Source organism: Crocuta crocuta, unplaced genomic scaffold (genome assembly GCF_008692635.1).
Source record: "Crocuta crocuta isolate KB4526 unplaced genomic scaffold, BGI_CrCroc_1.0 scaffold228, whole genome shotgun sequence".
NCBI classification, from domain to species: Eukaryota; Metazoa; Chordata; class Mammalia; order Carnivora; family Hyaenidae; genus Crocuta; species Crocuta crocuta.
This window is the reverse complement of record NW_027532820.1, coordinates 2,699,911-2,720,394: the sequence shown is the minus strand read 5'-3', so window position 1 is coordinate 2,720,394 and position 20,484 is coordinate 2,699,911. Positions and strand designations below refer to the sequence as shown.

General features: G+C 42.7%; 2 protein-coding genes across 3 annotated transcripts in view; both read right to left on the bottom strand.

The window, feature by feature from the left end:
- The window catches only part of ZC3HAV1L (ZC3HAV1 like), a 20,521-nt gene extending 13,147 nt beyond the window's left edge, over positions 1-7,374 (bottom strand). Inside the window, exons 1-4 of the mRNA XM_077781080.1 lie at positions 7,335-7,374; positions 6,529-6,603; positions 402-529; positions 106-242 (exon numbers count right to left, since the gene is read on the bottom strand). Coding sequence (XP_077637206.1) covers positions 106-242; positions 402-529; positions 6,529-6,603; positions 7,335-7,374 — 380 coding nt within the window. The remainder of the gene's footprint in view (positions 1-105; positions 243-401; positions 530-6,528; positions 6,604-7,334) is intronic.
- A 309-nt stretch (positions 7,375-7,683) lies between these two features.
- ZC3HAV1 (zinc finger CCCH-type containing, antiviral 1) overlaps positions 7,684-20,484 on the bottom strand; it is a 66,670-nt gene continuing 53,869 nt past the window's right edge. Inside the window, exon 13 of one of the 2 annotated variants that reach the window (XM_077781028.1) lies at positions 7,684-10,608. In XM_077781028.1, the coding sequence (XP_077637154.1) occupies positions 10,343-10,608 (266 nt within the window). In that variant the 3' untranslated portion in view covers positions 7,684-10,342. The remainder of the gene's footprint in view (positions 10,609-20,484) is intronic. The other variant, XM_077781029.1, reaches the window with a different exon arrangement.

Sequence of the window (20,484 nt, the reverse complement as noted above, 5' to 3'; positions counted from 1 at the left end):
GGGACTTAGGTGGGGGGGGGGGGGGGGGGGTCGTGACCTGTCAGCAGAATGAGAGGGTCCGCGGTGCCCGTGACGACTGCAAAGGTAAAACAGGTAATGCGGTACAAGGGGCCCCGCCGGCCGCCCGGGGTGGCCGGGTGGCCTTCGGGAGTTGCTGGGGGAAGGACTCCGCATGCGGCTGTCGAGGCCTTGAAATGGGACCAGTTCGCACTGAGACGTGATGTAAGTGTGAGATACACAGCCTGGATTGCAAAGATTTAGAATGCGAAGATTCTCATTAAGAACTTTGTCGATCGTGTTCGATTGATGGTATTGAAATAAAATGTTCTTACAGTTTCATCTATTTCCTTGACTTTCCTAATGTAGCTCCGAGCAAATTTTTAATTACGTATGGCACTCACTTTATTTCCGTTGGCCCGCACCAGTCTAGACCTGTGCGTCTGTGAAGCAGCTATCCTTGTTGGTGAGAATGTGGAGAAAGAGGTTCTCTTTTGCTCGGCTGGTGGGAAAGCAAACTGGAGCAGCCGCTCTGGAACACAGTTTGGGGCTGCCTCAAAAAGTTAAAAACAGAACTAGCCTACACCCAGCAATTGCACTACTAGGTATTTATCCAAGGGATATAAGTGTGCTGTTTCTAAGGGGCACATGCACCCCAATGTTTACAGCAGCACTATTGACAATAGCCAGGGTATGGGAAGAGCACAAATGTCTAGCCAGAGATTAATGGATAAAGAAGATGTGGTATATATACAATGGAGTATTACTCGAGACAATCTAAAAGAATGAAATCTTGCCATTTGCAACAACACGGATCGAACTAGAGGGTATTATGCTAAGTGCAATATATAAGAGAAATCACTCCTATGACATCACTCATGAGGAATTTAATATACAAAACAGATGAACATAAGGGAAGGGAAGCAAAAAGAATAAAAAAAAAACAGAGAGAGACAAACATAACAGACTCTTAAATACAGAAAACTGGGGCGCCTGGGTGGCTCAGTCGGTTAAACGTCCGACTTCGGCTCAGGTCATGATCTCGCGGTTTGTGGGTTCGAACCGGCATCGGGCTCTGTGCTGACAGCTCAGAGCCTGGAGCCTGTTTCAGATTCTGTGTCTCCCTCTCTCTCTGCCCCTCCCCAGCTTGTGCTCTGTCTCTCTCTGTCTCAAAAATAAATAAACGTTAAAAAAAACAAACAAACAGGGTTGCTGGAGGGGGTGTGGGTGGGGGATGGGCTAAATGGGTAACGGACATTAAGGAGGGCACTTGTTGGGATGAGCACTGGGTGTTATACATAGGGGATGAATCACTGGAATCTACTCTGGAAATATTGCACTATATGCTAACTAACTTGGATGTAAATAAAAAAAATTTTTTATTATAAATAAATTGAAGCAGCTATCCTTTCTGCCCAACAGCTTGCTCATTTAATGAACAGCCTTTGAGCCACTGGTCACACAGTGACAGAGAACAGAGATGCCTCAGACCTAACGGAGGAACTCAGCCAGCTATCTTGCAGGTAGTTGTGGAGATTAAAAGAGTTGATGGCATGTAATGTAAAGAAGCTAAAGAGGAAGGTGACTGGCGAGAGGCCAGATCTTTTCTGCCATGCTTAGAAATTTGGACTTCTATCCTGAAGGCATGGGAAGCCATTGAAGGAATTTCAGCCGGAAGAGGCAGGAGCCCTCTGCACAGAATGTTTCCGCTGCTCTAGATGTCTCCTTTCCATCTTTCATCTGAGCTTAAATGACACATCTTCAACAAGACCTTTCTTTCTTTTAAAAAATTTTTTCAATGTTTTATTTTTATTTTTGAGAGAGAGAGAGAGAGAGAGACAGGGTGAGCAGGGGAGGGTCAGAGAGAGAGGGAGACACAGAACCCGAAGCAGGCTCCAGGCTCTGAGCTGCCAGCACAGAGCCCGACGTGGGCCTCGAGCCCACGAACAGTGAGATCATGACCTGAGCCGAAGCTGGACACTTAACCAACTGAGCCACCCAGGCACCCCTCAACGAGACCTTTCTTGACCTCCCAATCGAAAGTGGTTCCTCGGTCTCTACATGGAACTTACCACTGATCGTGTTCCTCCTTATTTATTTCTGTATTTGTAGAATTCAGGCACGTGAAAGTAGGAAATCTGGTTTGTCCTGTTCATTACTCTACCTGTAAACTTAACAAATAGTGCCTGACCATACTTAAGAGAGGCGTGTTAGAAAGATCTCTGGCAGGAGTGAGATGAATGGATTTCTAGAAAAGCAAGACAAGATAAGGAATAACAGAAGAGGATTTAAGGGACTATAACTTCAATTTCTATTGTATTGGATTTGCAGTGGACAATCCAAGTGCTCAGTAGGCAGTTGTATTGTGCACACAGATCTAGAGCTTACAAAAGATGAGGGGAATATAGATTTGAGTGACATCAGATTATTAGGTAACTGAAGCTGTGAGAGTTGATCAGATCTCCTACCACATTGTGTGTAAAGCAAGCATGAGAGAATAGAGCCTTCTATTATAGCAGCATTAAAGGGGCCAGAGGGGGAAGAGAAAAACCCTAAGGAGAGCGGAAGTAGCTCTAAAGCCTTGCCCAAGTCTTTTGACTGCATTTGCACCTGGACTGTCTACATAAGGTCTTTCTCCTGCAGAAGGAGCAAGCTTGCCAGCAATGGAGGCAGGCTGGAAATACCAAGGCAAGAACACTCCAGGAAGAAGCCATGATTAGTGATGCTAGGGAATTAGCGGTGTGGGGGCCCACTGACAGCCCCAGAGTTGGTAGGAAGATTATTTTAACCTAAAGACCATTTGAGATTCAACAGATGTAGAAAGAAGCCTTCTTGGAGCTTTCCCTTATTTCATGAAAAGCAGAAACTTCTGGAAATGGAGCTGCCATAGATTCTCTCTCTGGACAAGTTTAATGGCCATGAAGAAATAAAGTAAAATAAGATAAGATACAGTAAGATAAAATAAAATATAAAATAACAGAGATCACTAGCACCTGCATAAACAAACATTATCACAAACTTATCTCGTTTGTTCCTCTAGAAATCCATTAGTTCTTCCCACAGAAGGCCTTTCTCCCCTCTCCCTGCCCCCTACTAATTTAGGTACATAAACCCTAATCTTTAACTGTTTAGGGAGTCACTTTGTTTCATATGTATGTGATGAACTTTTTTTTCTCTTTCTCTCCTGTTCATCTGTCTGTTGACAGTTAAACTTACACTCCAGAAATTGAACCTAAGAGGATAAAGGAAGAGTTTTTCCTACCAGATAGTGGATGAATACCCCAGGGCATTATTCCCCAGGTGGAGCAACTTCAAAGTGTGTATTCCATAGTCTCCTGAAGGTTTGTCAGTGGCATCGAGCCTCAGTTGCCCACAGCTATAACCTGCTCATTAACATGCCCTATATTGCCTGCCTTCCTTTCCCGGACTCACCTCCCCACTTCTCGACCAGTGTTTCTTGGGATCACCTCCCAAATAAACTCCTTGCATACAATCCTTTTTTATTTTCTTCTGAGGAAGCCAGCCTAAGATAGAAACCGATAAAGAGAGGCTAGAGAAAAATGAGATTCATTCATGGACACACAGAGGAGAAAGTTTCAAGGAGGAGATGGTCAGCATTATAAAATGCTGGAGGGAATTTCCCTATAAGAATGTTGATAAACTAAGCACGTTTATTTCGGAGGTATAATGAGAAAAGGCAGAATTCTGTAGGCTAAGAAAAAAAAAGGAAAAATGGGAAAATCCAACTTTTTATCTTTTAGAGAAAGAGCCTGAGTGGGGAAGAGGGGCAGAGGGAGAGAGAGAAGGCCAAGCAGGCTCCACGCTAAGCTCTCAACCTGAGCTGAAACCAAGAGTCAACACTCAACCCAATGAGCCACCCAAGTGCCCCATGGGAAAGTCCAACTTTTTAAAATAAGTTATCTGAAAAGATAAGGTAGTGATAAAATGATAATTAGAGGAAGGCATAAGATTGAGGGAGGTGTTTTATTAAAGGAGAGGCAGGCTTATCTATGCCAAGTGAACAAAGCCAGTAAGAAGGGAGAGTTGAAATTTGAGAATAATTCAGCGGGTGATTTTCATAAGACAGTGGGAGAGGATGGGACATTGGAAGAATTAACCTAAGACAGAAGAAGAAATACTTCTTCCACAGACAAGAGGAAAAAAAGCAAGGATGAGTACATCAAAAGACAAGTTTGTAGGCTTAAGATGAAGGAGAAAAAAGGCTAATAGCCGTTTGTGTTGTTAAGTAGAAGACAAGTCTGCGAATGTGTGTGTTGGGGGAGGGGTCATGTGAGGAGGCTGGTGAAGGTGCAACAAAGCTGTCCTATGGGGGTGGGGGAATGAGAGCAGACAGGGCAGGTGGGTGGTGAGAGGCCTTTGGCAAAGCTGAATACCAGGCGTACGTAGTACCAGTACCAAAAAGTAGTAGTAGTACTCAAAGTACTCAATATTAAAAAAATAAATAAAAAAACAATTCAATGTTTATAGAAACAGAATTTGGTTAATCCATTGTGGGTTTGCCAAATGGATAGAACATAAAGTCACAGGTTCTGAGTGATTGAAAGTATTAACCAAAGGAGCGGTCAGGTGCTGAATGGGTTCAGGGCTAGATAAGGAAGGAAGGAAAGACCAAAACGGGATGCATATGTGTGAGAACAAGAAAGCTAAAGGGCACAGCAGAAGTAGGGTATACAAGTTTACAACTTCAGGGGCACCCGGGTGGCTCAGTCGGCTAAGCTACCAACTCTTGATTTCGGCTCAGGTCAAGATCTCACAGTTCATGAGTTCAAGCTCCAACTCCAGCTCCATGATGATCATGCAGAGCCTGCTTGGGGTTCCCTCTCACTTCCCCTCTCTCTGCCCCACCCTGCTCACTCTCTCTCTCAAAAATAAACTTAAAAAAAAAAAGTTCACAATCTCAAAAGAGCAATTCTGACTAACAGCCATAGGGCAATGGATGTCGATGCCTGAAAGTGTGAAGATGTTGAAAAGGAGGATATGAGGCTCTAAGCCTAGGGGTGTTGGGTATGTTGTCCACAATGAATGTCTGAAGGGGGAGAAAGGTGGGAAGTCAAAGGGAAGGGTAGGGACTGTTCCTTAGAGAGGAAGCCTAGCATGGTGGTTAATATGTGGGTTCTAGAGCTAGACTCCAGGGGTTTGGAATGCTGGTCTGTTACTCATTAGTTGTGAAACTTTGGGGAAGTTATTTGACTCCTCAGCAGAGGTACGGATTCTGGAATCAGAAGTGGTGTGATAACTAAAGTATGGGAATAAATGAGATTCATGAGGATTAGTGGAGAGAGAGAGAGAGAGAGAGAGAGAGAGAGGAAGATCCCAGAGCAGACTATCGGGAATGTAGAGTTTTAGGGAACGAAGGGAGAGACAGAGAAATGGCTGAAGAGGAAAGGAAGATTGACAAGGGAATGAATGGAACAGAGAAACACAGAGGGTTGAGATTCAAGTGGTATTTTAGGATTTCGGTTTCTAGGATTCAGGTGGTTCCTTGTAAGTTCTGATATGTCCTCCAACCCAGATTCTGGAGCTTGTTCTCAAACGGCTGACTGCTCCAGGCACACTTGTCCAGCACAGGTTTTTCAACAAGTCACTCCAAGCACATGTGCTAGTATCACCGTTAGAACCTTCTAAATGGAACCTGCCTGTTGTCCCCTGCTGCCTCCCAGCCAGGTCTTTCAACGTGGTCCTGGTGGCTCCCACTGTGCCTTTAGCATTGAGCATGGCTTGCCCTTTATGCTAATTATCTTTACAGTACCAAAGGTAGGACTCTGAGATGCTTGCTCCCTAGGTCAGCTTCCAGCAAATGCTGGACTGTTCCACCACAGAAATCAAATAATGGCACCTTTTCCCGACTGTAGAACAAAAAAATTGAGACTTTAAATAACATCTTCTCAAATAAACATTTCTGAAAAGCGGGGAGCCTTCTATGACAAAGCAAATAAACAAATAGAACAAATAAATAACTGAAAAAGATCCAATCTTCCCATGCTTGGTGTTGCTAGTATTTTCGGTGCTTGGATAGCAAGGGATTGGCTATAGATTGTTTTATTTACCTTGGGATCCAAATTAAATGGGTTTCCCTTCGCTTCAATCACATTTCCCCTGCCATATAGGGATTTTTTTCCTCTTTCTTTCCATTCAATCTTTGTAATCAAAAAGAATGAGTGGAGGGTGCTCAGTCAGTTAAGCGCCTGACGAGATCTCGATTTTGGCTCAGGTCATGATCTCACGGTTCATCGTTATCGAGTCCTGCATCAGGCTCTGTGATGACAGCCTGCTTGGTATTCTTTCTCTTTCTCTGCCCCTTCCCCCCTCAAAATAATACACTTTAAAAAAAAAAAAATGAGTGGAGAGGGTTTCTAAAGGAGGGACTGATAGGACAATTCTACCAAAAACCATTTATATTTTTAACTTTTGTGGTTCAGCCATGCTCTGTTCCCACCCCTGGGACCAAGAAAAGTATATTTTTCAGTTTCCAGCCTCTCCTTCTCTAAGCCCCTAGACAGATGTGCCAACCAGCCATGGGCTTGTCAATCACCACCACCCTGTCTTTCCTGGGCATTGTACTGACAAATCCCTGGTCATCAAGTCCTGGAATGAAAAGGCGAGAAGGGATAAATACATCCTCTGTCCCCCATCAAATAACTTCATGTCTTCAGCTGATTACCTTTTTTGGAGATACCTAGAAATAAAGCAAATTCAGGCAACAGAGCAAAATTAATATTCCTCTTTATTGGATAGTCTAGAATTAAGCTTGAAGAAGAAATACAACTCAACTACTGAAATATAAATAGTTGAGCTTACTTTATTCAATAAAAGGTATCCAATATATCAGTCAATCACACATTCAGCTAAGTATCAAGTATGGAACAGTGGACAAGACAGGGTGATGTGACTCTCAAGGAGCTTACATTCTAATACAGAAAGTAAACAGCTGCAAGTTGGACAGATGCTAAAAATGAACAGAGAAAGGCACAAAGACTTTTAAAACCTGGGGGTTTGNGGGCACTCGTGGGGATGAGCACTGGGTGTTATGTGGAAACCAATTTGACAATAAACTATTTGTTAAAAAAAAAAAAAACCTGGGGGTTTGGGAAGCAAGCATCGTATCTAATTTTATTAGACTCCTCACGGAGGGAATAGTAAACTAATCTGAGGATGCTAGATATTAACTAAGTCAGTGGTCCTCATGGTGGGGTTTTGGAAATTGATAGGTCGTTGGTTTCATAATTATTGGGAACTATTCCTGGCATTGGGTGGATGCAGCCAGGCAGAACGCGTATCTGCAGTAGATGGGTTAGTCCCACACAAAGAAGAATTACTCGGTATCCTATACGACTTTTTAATGCCCTGGCTGGACATTTACGTAGGACCTACAGCTCGCCTGAGAGACAATCATTCATTTTTTTTTTCTCCTCTCAGGCAATCTGTTATCCTTATTTCAGTTAAGGTAATTTCGCTCTGTTTCTTACCAAAACAGAAAAGCTATATGGTCTGTTACGACTTACCCTAACGCTTGCTTTCATCCTAGAGTCACATACACCTCTGAATCTTTCATTTTCCCATACTTCTTTGTAGGAAGTAGCCTCTGAACGACTCTGAAACTCAAACCCATTCGTTGCAAGTAGGGGTAAGTTTCTACTGCAGGATGTCGTATAGAATAGTCATGCCTGAGCATTTCCATACTGAATTTTATTCTCATTACAAATTTCTTTCTTTCTATTTCTCCATTATAATAGAGTTGGGGCATTAAATTGGTTCTTAAAGAAATCCATGTGTGTGAGTAGACTGTATTACCGATTCCTCTCAGGCCAACAAAAGGGATGTGACGAAAGGTTACTGCTCTGAAAAGGGTGAACAGATGTGCTAGGGTTTACCGTTGCCACCATAAGTCGGGGGGAGGAGAGGCTGCTACTGGCATTAAGTACATGAGGGCCACGTAGGCTGAACCTCTTGCAATATTCTGGACAGTTCCTCACAGTAAGAAACTACTCTGCACCCTAAACGAATTTTGAATGTCTCACTAGACATTCTTGTATTGACCTATCGCTCGTCTGCAAAAAAATACAATATTCCCTCATTTTCTCCATCTCGACAATCTGTAGATTGCCTTGCACACTGTTTATTTCAATTAAGGCTATTTCGATATTTCTCTTATAAGTACTATCACATGCAAACAGGTTATTCTAAGGTCCACTCCTATCCCTGCTCCTTTGTTTTCCTATATACTTCTTTGTATAAACTCAGTTTTGATTTTCTCCCTTCTTTTGAATTTACTCATTAGGTGTAAACATCTGACTAGGTCTTCTAATATAGCTGTGCCCAAGTCACGTACCTTGTATTTCCGTTTTACACTAATGTTAACTAACTTTAAATTTATTTCTGCAATTGTGTGCAGGTAGAATATATGACCATTGAACTGCATTTTAAGGATAATGAAGTAGATATCACAATGTATTTGTCATTTTTTTTTTTAAAGGCAGGAGTCCTAAATGAGAACCACTAAGCCAGGAGGAAAGGGAAACCAAAGAGCAAGGGAAGCCGGAGTGGCTTGTGTGGAAATAAATAAATAAATATTAGAGGGTAGGGAAGGATAAATCATGTGGGGCCGTAATAAGGATTTTGAACTTTATCCCAAAGGCATGATCAGATTTGAGTTTTTAAAGATTAAGGAAAAAAATTTTTAAATGTGGCCATTCTTACTACTGAGTAAAATACAGCTCAGAAGGGGACAAAGACATATTTCAGAAGTAAAACAGGACTTGGAAACAGCTTGGGGGAAGCAGAGGAAGAAGTCAAGAATGACTTCTGAATACAGAATACTAGGGGAGAAAATGATTCGTTTGAGGGAGGCAGAGAATTCCACTTTGGACGGGTTGCGTTAGAGGCGCCTGTGAAATACACAAATTCAGAGGTCTATTGGCCAATCAGAGTTGGACAAACTGCATCTCTGACAATGTGAGAGCCAAATCAGGAAATGAAAACTCCTAAACAGGAGCTACCATTCAAGAAAAAAAAAAAAAGTGCATTAGAGTAACTACTTGTGGTGAACCTCCCAGAAAATAACCCTGCCCTAAAAAATCCCTATACATCTGTTACCGGGGGAGTCCTTTAAACCAAGGGGTTGTGGAGATGTTTGTTACTGATCTACAAATCTGACTAATGGAAAATCAACTCTAATGCTAATTAAGTTTTATAACATGACTGCTGGAAGGAACATAGCAGGAAACTTTGGCGAATGGTACAGAATGTTCAAATGGAAAACCTAATTCATTATAAGGAAGGAATTCTTGGTCCAAGACCCTCAACTGCTTTAAAAACTGATTGTACTATACTTGCAAACAATCCGTTATATGTAGAAAGAAGAAGCCCCTTGCAGGTTTGAGTCCTGTTTGAAGCTTTGTTTTCTTTGTTCTGCTCACCAGGAAACAAATCTCGCCTTCTTAAGGGGCCCATCCTCCAGTAGGGAGGGCCCGGCTCCCAATTCTTTGGTGAGCCTCATCTGCTACGGTGAACAACTAAAAATAGCACTCAGGTTTATCAGTCATATTTGTGTGAATCTGGTTACTGGGACTCAGATCCCCCTAAAATACAAATATTTCATGAAAGTTCAGCCTGAAAAACCGTCTCTATCATTATATATGAAGAACCCAAATGGGCAATGAACTCCAGTTGGTTGCTTCTCTCTGAGCCACACTTCGCGGCTCTTTTTATTGCGTTCCAGAGAGTCAACCCGGATGGAGTCCCCTAAATAAACGCAGAGATAAAGAAATATATGCCTCAACTCAGATTTGCCATTTAAATGACCTTTTCTTCCCCCGCCCCCAGCATTTTCCTAAAAATACGCCCCTTCCCTCCAACTTTCCACAATCTTCCATCCAAAGGCAGTACTGTCTTACATCAATAGGCGTTTTTAGATTTCTCTTAAATTGCCCAAGTTAATTTTTTTGCAATTTAACCAAAACAAAACCATGTCATACAATAAACGAAGAGTAGCTGGGAGTTTTAGAAGTCGGTCGTTCTGAGTTACATCTAAGATAGTGGTTCCCAAACTTTATGGCGCATTTGAATTCTTGGGATTTATAAATACCACTGCCCAGCTGTCATACCAGAAATGGTGATTTCGTTGGAATGGGATGCAGTCTGAACACTGGAATTGCTAGAAGGCTTCCCAGATAATTCAAATGTGTTAACAAAATTGGGGAACCACTGATCTAAGGCAATTTGATAACTACGTGAGGAAATGCACAAGTTTACTATTTGGGGCAGTCTGGCTCTGTAAGAGAACAGGATGGTTATGGCCTCCTTTATGACGCTGTATTCATCATTTCTAACTAATCACGCAGGCTTTGTCTAGTTCAGTATATTCAATCACATATTCTGGGTAAATCTGATCCTTCTCGAAGATGACAAACACGGAGGGATTCAACTTTGTATCCACGTAGCTGTCGTATGGGGGTGGAGGAGGGCTCGGGCTTCCCATGTCTCCTTGAGTAAAATCTCCAACCAGGACTCGAGCTACAAACATAACGATGTTTTTGGTATCACACTGGCAATTTTTATGGGAATAGATGGCATCTTTTCTGAAGTAATTTCCTAGAAATAATCAGAAAAAGAAAAAGGATAAGAATTATTATAAAAGAAGGTATGTAGTTAGTAAGATTATGTACACACTACCAGATGATGGGTGTTAACTAAGCATGTGTCAGCAACATGTTATAGATACTTGTAAACTTCTTTTGTATTAAAAAAAAAAGTCTATTATGCAAGTAAATTTCAATACGACATGTAACCCTAGTGGAATTACCAAAACTTGGCTACTGTGCTGGGGCTCCCCGTGATGGTGTGGGCCACAGGCTAACAGGCTAGAGTAGGGTAACCCAGTGGTGATGTCACAGCAGCCGAACCCTTGCAAATCGTGCAGGAGGAGCTGAACTGTAACTGATGAACCAAAGGTACTCCGTCAGAGGCCTTTTTAAATCGTGTACTTTTGTTTTAGAGAGAGAGCCCAGGGGTGGATGGGGGGACAGAGAGAGAGAGAGAGAGAGAGAGGGAGGAAGGGAGGGAGAGGGAGAAAGAATTTCAAGCAGATTCCATACCCAGTGTAGAGCATGAGTGCCCCCCATGTTGCATACATTTTAAGGAACAAAGGTCATTTACTACTGCTGGGAAGGTCCCAGAAAATGTGAAAGGGAAAGGTGTAGCACAAACCCTTGTAGAGCTTTTCAAAATGGTTGATCTATTGTCCTCAACTGTAAAACAACCTCTACACCACTGAGGTTTCTATACTCAGCAGATCAACCGTGATTTTCTGACAAATTAAAATTTCCTATTTTAGGAGTGCCTGGGTGGCTCAGTCAGATGAGTGTCCGACTCTTGCCTTTGACTCAGGTCATGATCCCAGGGTCCTGGGATCAAGCCCTGCATCGGGCTCTGCACTGGGTGTGGAGCCTGCTTGAGATTCTCTCTGTTTCTCTCCCTCTGCCCCTCTCCACTGCTTGTGCTGTCTCTCTAAAAAAAAAAAAACAAACAAAACAAAATTAAAATTTCCTATTTTTAGGGGTGCCTGGGTGGCACCATTGGTTAAGCTCTGACTCTTGATCTTGGCTCAGGTCATGATCTCACAGTTCATGAGTTCGAGTCCTGCACTGGGCTCTGGGTTGATGGTGCAGAGCCTGCTTGGGATTCTCTCTCCTTCTCTCTTCCTCTCCCTTGCTTGTGCTCTCTCTCAAAATAAATAAACTTTAAAAATAAAGAAATAAAATTTCCTATTTTAATGTTTGTCATTGCCAGATACTTTTCTCTGTCTTTTTAAAAGAAATATGTATATTTGCAAATTCTGATTTTCTATGCAAAAGTTAAGAACTAAAAAGTTAAGAACTAAAATGAATACATTCTATTTATGATACCATTTATACTGCTTACATTTTGGGGCACCTGGGTGGCTCAGTCGGTTAAGCGTCCGACTTTGGCTCAGGTCATGATGTCACAGTTCATGAGTTCGAGCCCCTCATCGGGCTCTGTGCTGACAGCCAGCTCAGAGCCTGGATCCTGCTTCAGATTCTGTATCTCCCTCTCTCTCTGACCCTCCCCTGCTCACACTGTCTCTCTCTCTCTCTCTCAGAAATAAATAAAACATTAAAAATATATATATATATACTGCTTACATTTTATTACCGGTTTTTTTATCATTTAGGTGTTTCAATTCCAGAAATATTGCTTTTCCTGAATAGGTCTGATACTAGATATTCAACACTATCACTGACCCACCATTTCTTGTCCCTCCCTCCTTGCCAAACAGTTACCAGCTTGGAGGGGATTCTCTCATTGGTTTCTGTGTATTTGCATTCATACATAACACATTTACTCTGGTACAGTTTGATGTTCTTTTATTTGTTCATTAATGGGATTACACTGTATGAACTGCTCTGCGTTTTTTTACATTAAGTTCTAGAAGCTTTGCTGTCACTCCACCTCACCCTTCCTCATTCTTTTCATAGGCTGATGAGAATTCCATTGTATGGATGTATCATAATTTAACTACTCCTGTACTGATCAAAATATAGGTTGTTTTCACGTTTTTGTTACTACCAAGACACTTCTAAATAAATGCTTTTGAAACATCCTGGTAAATACACCTTTGGTAGCCTGTATAAGTCTTTCTGTGGAACAGATCGTACAACTATAATGGCTGAGCCAAAGGACATGAACATATTAATTATTGACAGCTATTACAAATTGCCCTCCAAAAGCAGTCTAAAAATGTTAATAGCAATGGAGAAAGAAAGTCCCACTTCTCCACAACTTTGCCAGCATTGGATATCAACTATCCTTTTAATTTTTGCCAATACAAAGCACACAAAAAAAATCTGATTTTAATATGCATTTCCCTTAATACAAGTGACATCGAGCATCTTTTCATGTTTATTGGCATATTCCATATTCTCTGAACTGCTTTTTCATATCTTTGGTTTCCTGGTGTATTTTTGTCTTTCTCTTTTTAAAAATTTGTTTAAAATTTTTTTTAATTTATTTGAGAGACAGAGAAAACATGTTTGAGGGGAGGTGGGGAGCGAGAATCACCCAGAGCCTGACGCAGGGCTCAATTCCACAAATCCTGAGATCAAGACCTGAGCCAAAATCAAGAGTCGGACCCTTGACTGAGCCAAATAGGGGTCCTGCCTTTCTTTTTTAACTGATGTGTAATGAAAACAAGTATATTCAAGAGACAGTATCCACCCAGATCTTTTTATGATTTCATACAGTAGGCCAGGAGATCACTGGGAAATGACCAAAGACACAAAACTCATCATCCCCCAACAATTCTACTGGGCCACCCACTCCACCTCTGTCCCTGCAACGACCCTCCTTCCCAGCTATAGTTCCAGCTCCTCAGTTTTCCCAGATCACCAAGTACGCATTCTGTACTACACTGCTACAAACAACCCGGGTATATGGAGGCTGTGCCTTCTTTATTTGTATTATTTCTCACTCGCTGGACACCCACTGCAAACTCTATGACACTACCCATCTCTGTACATCATAATCCATAATGTCTGCAAAGAACCATTACTCATATATCAATTTCTGGAACTTGTAAACAATGTAAGCTCTTTTGTAAGGAAATCTCTCTATACACATTCCTTGGATTTAAAAAATAAAACAACTAGGGGTGCCTGGGTGGCTCAGTCGGTTGAGTGTCCGACCTCAGCTCAGGTCATGATCTCACAGTTCGTGGCTTCGAGCCCCACGTTGGGCTCTGTGCTGACAGCTCAGAGCCTGGAGCCTGTGTGTCCCTCTCTCTCTGTCCCTCCCCTGCTCATGACCTGTCTCTCTCTGTCTCTCAAAAATAAATAAATGTTAAAAAAAAAAATAACTAGGGGTGCCTGGGTGGCTCAGTTAGTTAAGTGTCCAAATTCAGCTCAGGAGCCCTGCATGGGGCTCTCAACTATCTGCTATCTGTCTCCCTCTCTCTCAGCCCCTCCCTTGATCTCACTTTCCCTCCTCCACAAGTGCTCTCTTTCAAAAATAAACATTTAAAAAAAAATAGAACAACTCATTATGCCCTTTCCTTTCTTGATGCGTCAGATAAATATATTAATCCCGATATACGGTGTTACAACGTAGGGATGCCCTCTTGAGTTACTAAGGGGGACAGAGCCATTTACTCCTCTACCAATGGTCTACCCACAGCACGAAAAACAAATGCTAAGTTGTGTCTGTGTCTCATAGATCATTTCTCCTCTCATTCTCCACTTAAAACTTAACTTTCTTCTTGCTGCCTATCTCTGGCATCTCTTTATTCCCACTCCATACTTGCTAGGCTGAGAAAAACAAACAAACAAACAAACAAACAAACAAACCCAGTTTTGAAATAAGACTAAATGATTCTGAGAAGCTCCCAAGAACAAACATATACAATCTTCAGTACAGGAATTTTATGACAACGACTTCAGCTGCTCATAACACAGTTATTCACTGGTTCCAATTCCAAGTCATATTTCGGAAAGCGAACAATTCCAGATAACTGAACTCTATCGATGTAAAACGTGTCAAATAAATAGTATGGAGTTACTGGTAAAAATATATTTGACTTAAAGTGAATGGAATAAAATCAATGAACAAAATTTTCATCTGTATTTGTCTTCACTGTGTATTTGTAGTGCTAGATAAAGCCATGAAATTATTTGCAACATTCCAAGATAGTTGTGCAAGTTTTAACGGCACTGAGTTACTTTTATATTTGTTAATTTTTATCTGTTTTGTAATAAAGTCTGAGTACTGATTTGATTATGCAGCTATTTTTCTTTTTTTTAAGTTTATTTATTTTTGAGGGAGGAAGGGAGAGAGCGAGAGCGAGAAAGAGAGAGAGAGAGAGAGTGCGCAATTGGAGAAGGGGCAGAGAGAGCCGGAGACAGAGACTCAGAGCTTGAACTCATGAACCACGTGATCATGACCTGAGCAGAAGTCTGACACTCAACCGACCAAGAAGCCCCGCACTGGACTCTACGCTGACGGCAAGGAGCCTGCTTAGGATTCTCTCTCCCTCCCCCACTCACTTGCGGGCATGCTCATACTCTCTCTCAAAATAAATAAACATTTTTAAAAAATAGTATGAATCATCAGTTGTTTTTAAGAATCACATTTATAGGGGTACTTGGGTGACTCAGTCAGTTTAGCATCTGACTTTTTTTGGCTCAAGTCATGATCTCCTGGTTGGTGAGTTCAAGCCCTGCTTCAGGTCCTCTACCCTCCTCCTGTTTCCTCCTCCCCCAGTTACGTTCTCTTTGTCTCTCTCTCTCAAATAAATAAACATCTAAAAAATACATAGAAATAAAATCACATTTATATGATCTGAAACACATTCACTTCAGTGATCCAACCCTTCTCACAAATACCTCTTACAAGTGATAGATTCTCTGAACCCCAACATCCTCTTCATCCCTTCTGCCTCCTAATGGAGCCAGGNACCCACGAACCGTGAGATCATGACCTGAGCCGAAGTCGGACGCTTAACCGACTGAGCCACCCAGGCGCCCCTGGACTCTTTTTTTCAAAAACTTTTTAATGTTTATTTATTTCTGGGAGAGGGAGAGAGGCCAGAGTGCGAGTGGGGGAGGGGCAGGGAGGGAGGGAGAGACAGAATCGGAAGCTCCAGGCTCTGAGCCTAGAAACCATGAAGTGCAAGATCATGACCTGAGCCCAAGTCAGACGCTTGACCCACTGAAGCCACCCAGGCGCCCCTGACCTGGACTCTTAACACAACACCTGTAGACTTGGTCCCGCATCCTTTCTCACACCGCAGCCAGTCACTACACTTCCTTTTCAAAGCAACTGGTTTGCGGTTGGCCTCCGGAGAAAAATCCCTCCCCTTGGCAGGGCGTGCAAGGTCTTTCAGGATCAGACACGGGCCTCCAGCCTCATCTTTTGTCACTCCCACCCGACCTACGGCTTTCCTGGCCTTTGTCAGTCTCTGCCCTTCATAAACACGCTTTGCCCACGTTTTTTGTTTTTTGTTTTTTTCCTTTGCTTTGTGCCAAGCCAGCTTCTGTTTATCCTGGAGGTCATATTTAGACTTTACAATATGCTGTCTTCCTGTAATCTATGTTATCTTTTTCTTTCTCACTTTCTCAGTATAATTGACATAATGGGATAATATTGTGCTTTTTTTTTTTTCTTTTTACGATTCTTTATGTCTAACCATCTTTTATTTTAGCCAGACACATTCTCGGCCTCAGAGAAAAGAATCTTTGGAAGAAATCTCTAAGGAGAAAGAAAGAATCACAGTCAGCTTTTGATAACCAAAACAGGATCTGGATATGCACTGCAAAAAATAATGGACTCTGGGGGGGCGCCTGGGTGGCTCAGGTGGTTAAGCGTCAGACTTTGGCTCAGATCATGATCTCGCTGTTTGGGAGTTTGAGCTCCACGTCGGGCTCTGCTGACAGCTCAGAGCCTAGAAACTGCATTGGATTCAGTGTTTCCCTGTCTCTCTGCTCCTCCCTCCTCCTCTTAAAAAATAAACGTTAAAAATTAAAAAAAAAAAAAAAGGACCCTGTAAACTAGAAAGAACTCTGAATAAGACCAGGGAAAGGAACCCCCTTCTAGGCCGGGAATCAGATGGGTCAAGTTGGCTGTAACTCGGTTATTCGGGGATCCTGGGCTCCACCGGGCCTGTCAGAGATGACAGAGAGGAGCCCCATGGCAGAGGGACACATGTGTCTCACTTCCTGTGTAGAACACCAACATCCCAATTCTCTGCGGATCCCTTTCAGGTTTTCTACATAAAAACACTCATAGTACCTTCAAAAATAACATATTTCAAAAAAATAATTTTTGTGGGGCGCCTGGGTGGCTTAGTCGGTTAAGCATCCGACTTTCGCTTAGGTCATGATCTCGCGGTTCGTGGGTTCGAGCCCCGCGTCAGGCTCTGTGCTGACTGCCAGCTCAGAGCCTGGAGCCTGTTTCAGAGTCTGTGTCTCCCTCTCTCTGACCCTCCCCTGCTCACGCTTTCTCTCTCTCTCCTAGAAATAAATAAAAAAAATATTAAAAAAAAAATAACATTTTTGTTTCTTTTTTCCCACCCATTTCGCACTGGGAGGAACCTGGGGTGCGGAATCTTGGGAGATTTTATACATGTTCTGATGCCCACAGCACCCTGCTCCCAAATATGTCCCATGGCCTCAGGTGTCCCCCACCTGTCCTCTTGAGTCCAGTTCATAACCAGGACAGGTCCTCCTTGGCTTAGCTTTCCCCCAGACACGTGCGACTTCTAATTTCACCTTGCTTCTATTTTTTTATCCAAGCCTGACTTTTTTCATCTCCTCTGACTGTTAAGTAGAGTGGCTTTAACCTAATCGTTGTTCTTTTTTTTCTTAATTTTTTTAATGTTTATTTATTTTTGAGAGAGACCGAGCATGAGCAGGGGAGGGAGGGAGGGACAGAGGGAGGGAGACACAGAATCTGAAGCAGGCTCCAGGCTCTGAGCTGTCAGCACGGAGCCTGACGTGGGGCTCGAACTCATGAACTGTGAGATCATGACCTGAACAGAAGTCGGACACCAAACCAACTGAGCCACGCAGGCGCCCTTTACCTAACCATTGTTTTTATCCTCAGTCCAGACTGATCCCCTTAATATGGTCACATATGAAATCATACAGATAACAGACTAAGGGGAGTGGTTTCACACGGGCAAAAGGGGGGCTTTATTTTCCCTCAAAGAGGAGCAGTCTCCCCAGCGTCTACCACTGGGCTTGTTTTAGGGCAACTGCCTGACTGATACCATCACAGGAGATGGAAATGGAATGCTGACATTAAATACAGGGGTGGGGCGCCTGGGTGGCTTAGTCGGTTAAGCATCCGACTTGATCTCGCAGTTCGTGGGTTCGAGCCCCGTGTGGGGCTCTGTGCTGACTGCCAGCTCGGAGCCTGGAGCCTGTTTCAGTCTGTGACTCCCTCTCTCTCTGACCCTCCCCTGCTCACGCTGCCTCTCTCTCTCCTAGAAATAAATAAAAAAATTAAAAAAAATCAATACAGGGGCGTTTGGGTGGTTCTGTCGGTTAAGCGTGAGACTCTTGGTTTTGACTCAAGTCATGATCTCGACAGTGGGTTGCAGCCCTGTGTCAGGCTCCGTGCTGACAGCACAGAGCCTGCTTGGGATACTGTCTCCTTCTTTCTCTGCCTTCCTCTATTCCTGCTCTCTCTCTCAAAATCATAAACTTTAAAAAAAAAAAAAAGGAAAATAAATAAATGGATGAATGAATGAATACAAACAAGGGCACCTGGGTGGTTCAGTCAGTTAAGTGTGTCCAACTCTTGATTTCAGCTCAGGTCATGATCTCAAGGTTTGTGACACTGAGCCCCACACAGGACTCTGTGCTGACAGTGCGGAGACTGCTTAAGACCCTTCTTTATTCTCTTTCTGCCCCATACCTGCTCATGCATGTATACGCGCGCGCTCTCTCTCTCTCTCTCAAAATAAATAAATCAAATTAAAAAATAAATAAATACATAGATACAAACAAAAACAGCTCTGTACTCGGTGTAATAGGAGGCAGGCCAAGAAGAAGCATCAGCACCTTCTCAAGGGAGGGTAGCATGGGAAAAACGGGCCCAGCTCCTGGACGGACACCTGGCCCGTCTGTGAGACCTGCTGACTCCATCCTGGTCTCTTCCTTCCCCACCACCCACAGGGCTTTTCCTTGGCTATCAAGAACTCTCCTCTTTTGCCAAGTTAAAAGGAAAAGTGATAGTAAGTGAGTAACACTATGAAACTATCAAGATAGATTTCACAGCGCTTCATTTTTATATTCCTATTTATTATGTAATAATATATATTATTTCATATTACATTCATATAATTCGTATTATATAAAATATATAATTCATATTATATATTTCATATATTATAATATAATCGTAACATATATTATATTATATTCCTATTTATAAAATAAGAAAAACAGACTACATCCCCATCTATGTCACTATCAGAGCCAATTATGGCCAAAACCTAAGAGCACATATGCTCTATTTCCATTTCCTAGGATATATATTCCTTTGAGTTTTAACACAAGAGAAACGGGGCGCCCGGGTGGCTCGGTCGGTTAAGCGTTCGACTTCAGCTCAGGTCATAATCTCATGGTTCATGAGTTTGAGCCCTGTGTCAGGCTCTGTGCTGACAGCTCAGAGCCTGGAGCCTGCTTCGGATTTTATGTCTCCCTCTCTCTCTGCCCCTTCCCTGCTCGTGCTCTGTCTCTCAAAAATAATGAATGTTAAAAAAAAAAATTTTCAATTAAAAAACACAAGAGAAACATTATCTCACTCAAGATGGTCATCCCATTTCTAGTTAAGTTTTAGTGATGCAATTAAATTTCATGAACATGAAATTCTCATCAAGCTATTCCCCAGCTTAAAATCCTTCATGAACTGGCAATGAGAAAGAATGACATCTGGCCATGTGAAGCAACATGGATGGACCTTGAGGGTGTTATGCTGAGCAAAATCAGTCAGGCAGAGAAGGACAGATACCATATGTTTGCATGTATAGGAGGATTAGGAGGAAATTAATGGAGGACCAAGGGGGAGAAGGAGGGGAAAAAATAGTTGGGGAGAGGGAGGAAGGCAAACCATGAGAGACTCTTGAATGCTGGGAACAAACTGAGGGCAGTTGGGGGTGGGGAGGGAGAGGAGGGGCATGGAGGAGGGCACTTGTGGGGATGAGCACTGGGTGTTATATGGAAACCAACTTGACAATAAACTATTAAAAAATAAATAAATAAGTAAATAAATCCTTCATGAACTTCCCATGCCTTTAGGGTCAAGTCTCAATTCTGTCCTGTGGGGCTGTATCTTAGCCCCTCATCCCTCACTCCTCGCGCTGGGTCTCTAATGCCCATGAACCCTCCTGGGCCATTCCCTTGGAACACTTCTCCAGCTGGATCACGTTTCCATAAGGACCTGTTCACTTCTTCTACAGTTGCTGCACATTTGCAATCATTTAATCTGGGTGAGGGGCCATGTCTAATTAGTTCATTCACATCTATGTCCCCAGTATCTAGCAAACAGAAGGCACTCAAAAGTATTTGTTGGCTGACTGGTGTGCCTGGATGGCTCAGTTAAATATCTGACTCTTTTTAAATTTCTTTTTAATGTTTATTTCAGAGGGAGATAGACAGAGCATAATTGGGAGAGGGGCAGAGAAACAGGGAGATACAGAATCCAAAGCAAGCTCCAGGCTCTGATGTGGGGCTCGAACCCATGAGCCATGTGATCATGACCTAAGCCAAAGTCAGATGCTTAACCAACTGGGCCACCCAGGTGCCCCTAAACATCTGACTCTTGATCTCACCTCAAGTGATGATCTCACAGTTCGTGAGATGGAGCCCCGCATCAGGCTCTGCACTGATAGTGTAGAGCCTGCTTTGGAGTCTCTCCCTCCCTCTCTCTCTCTCTCAAAATAAATAAACTTAA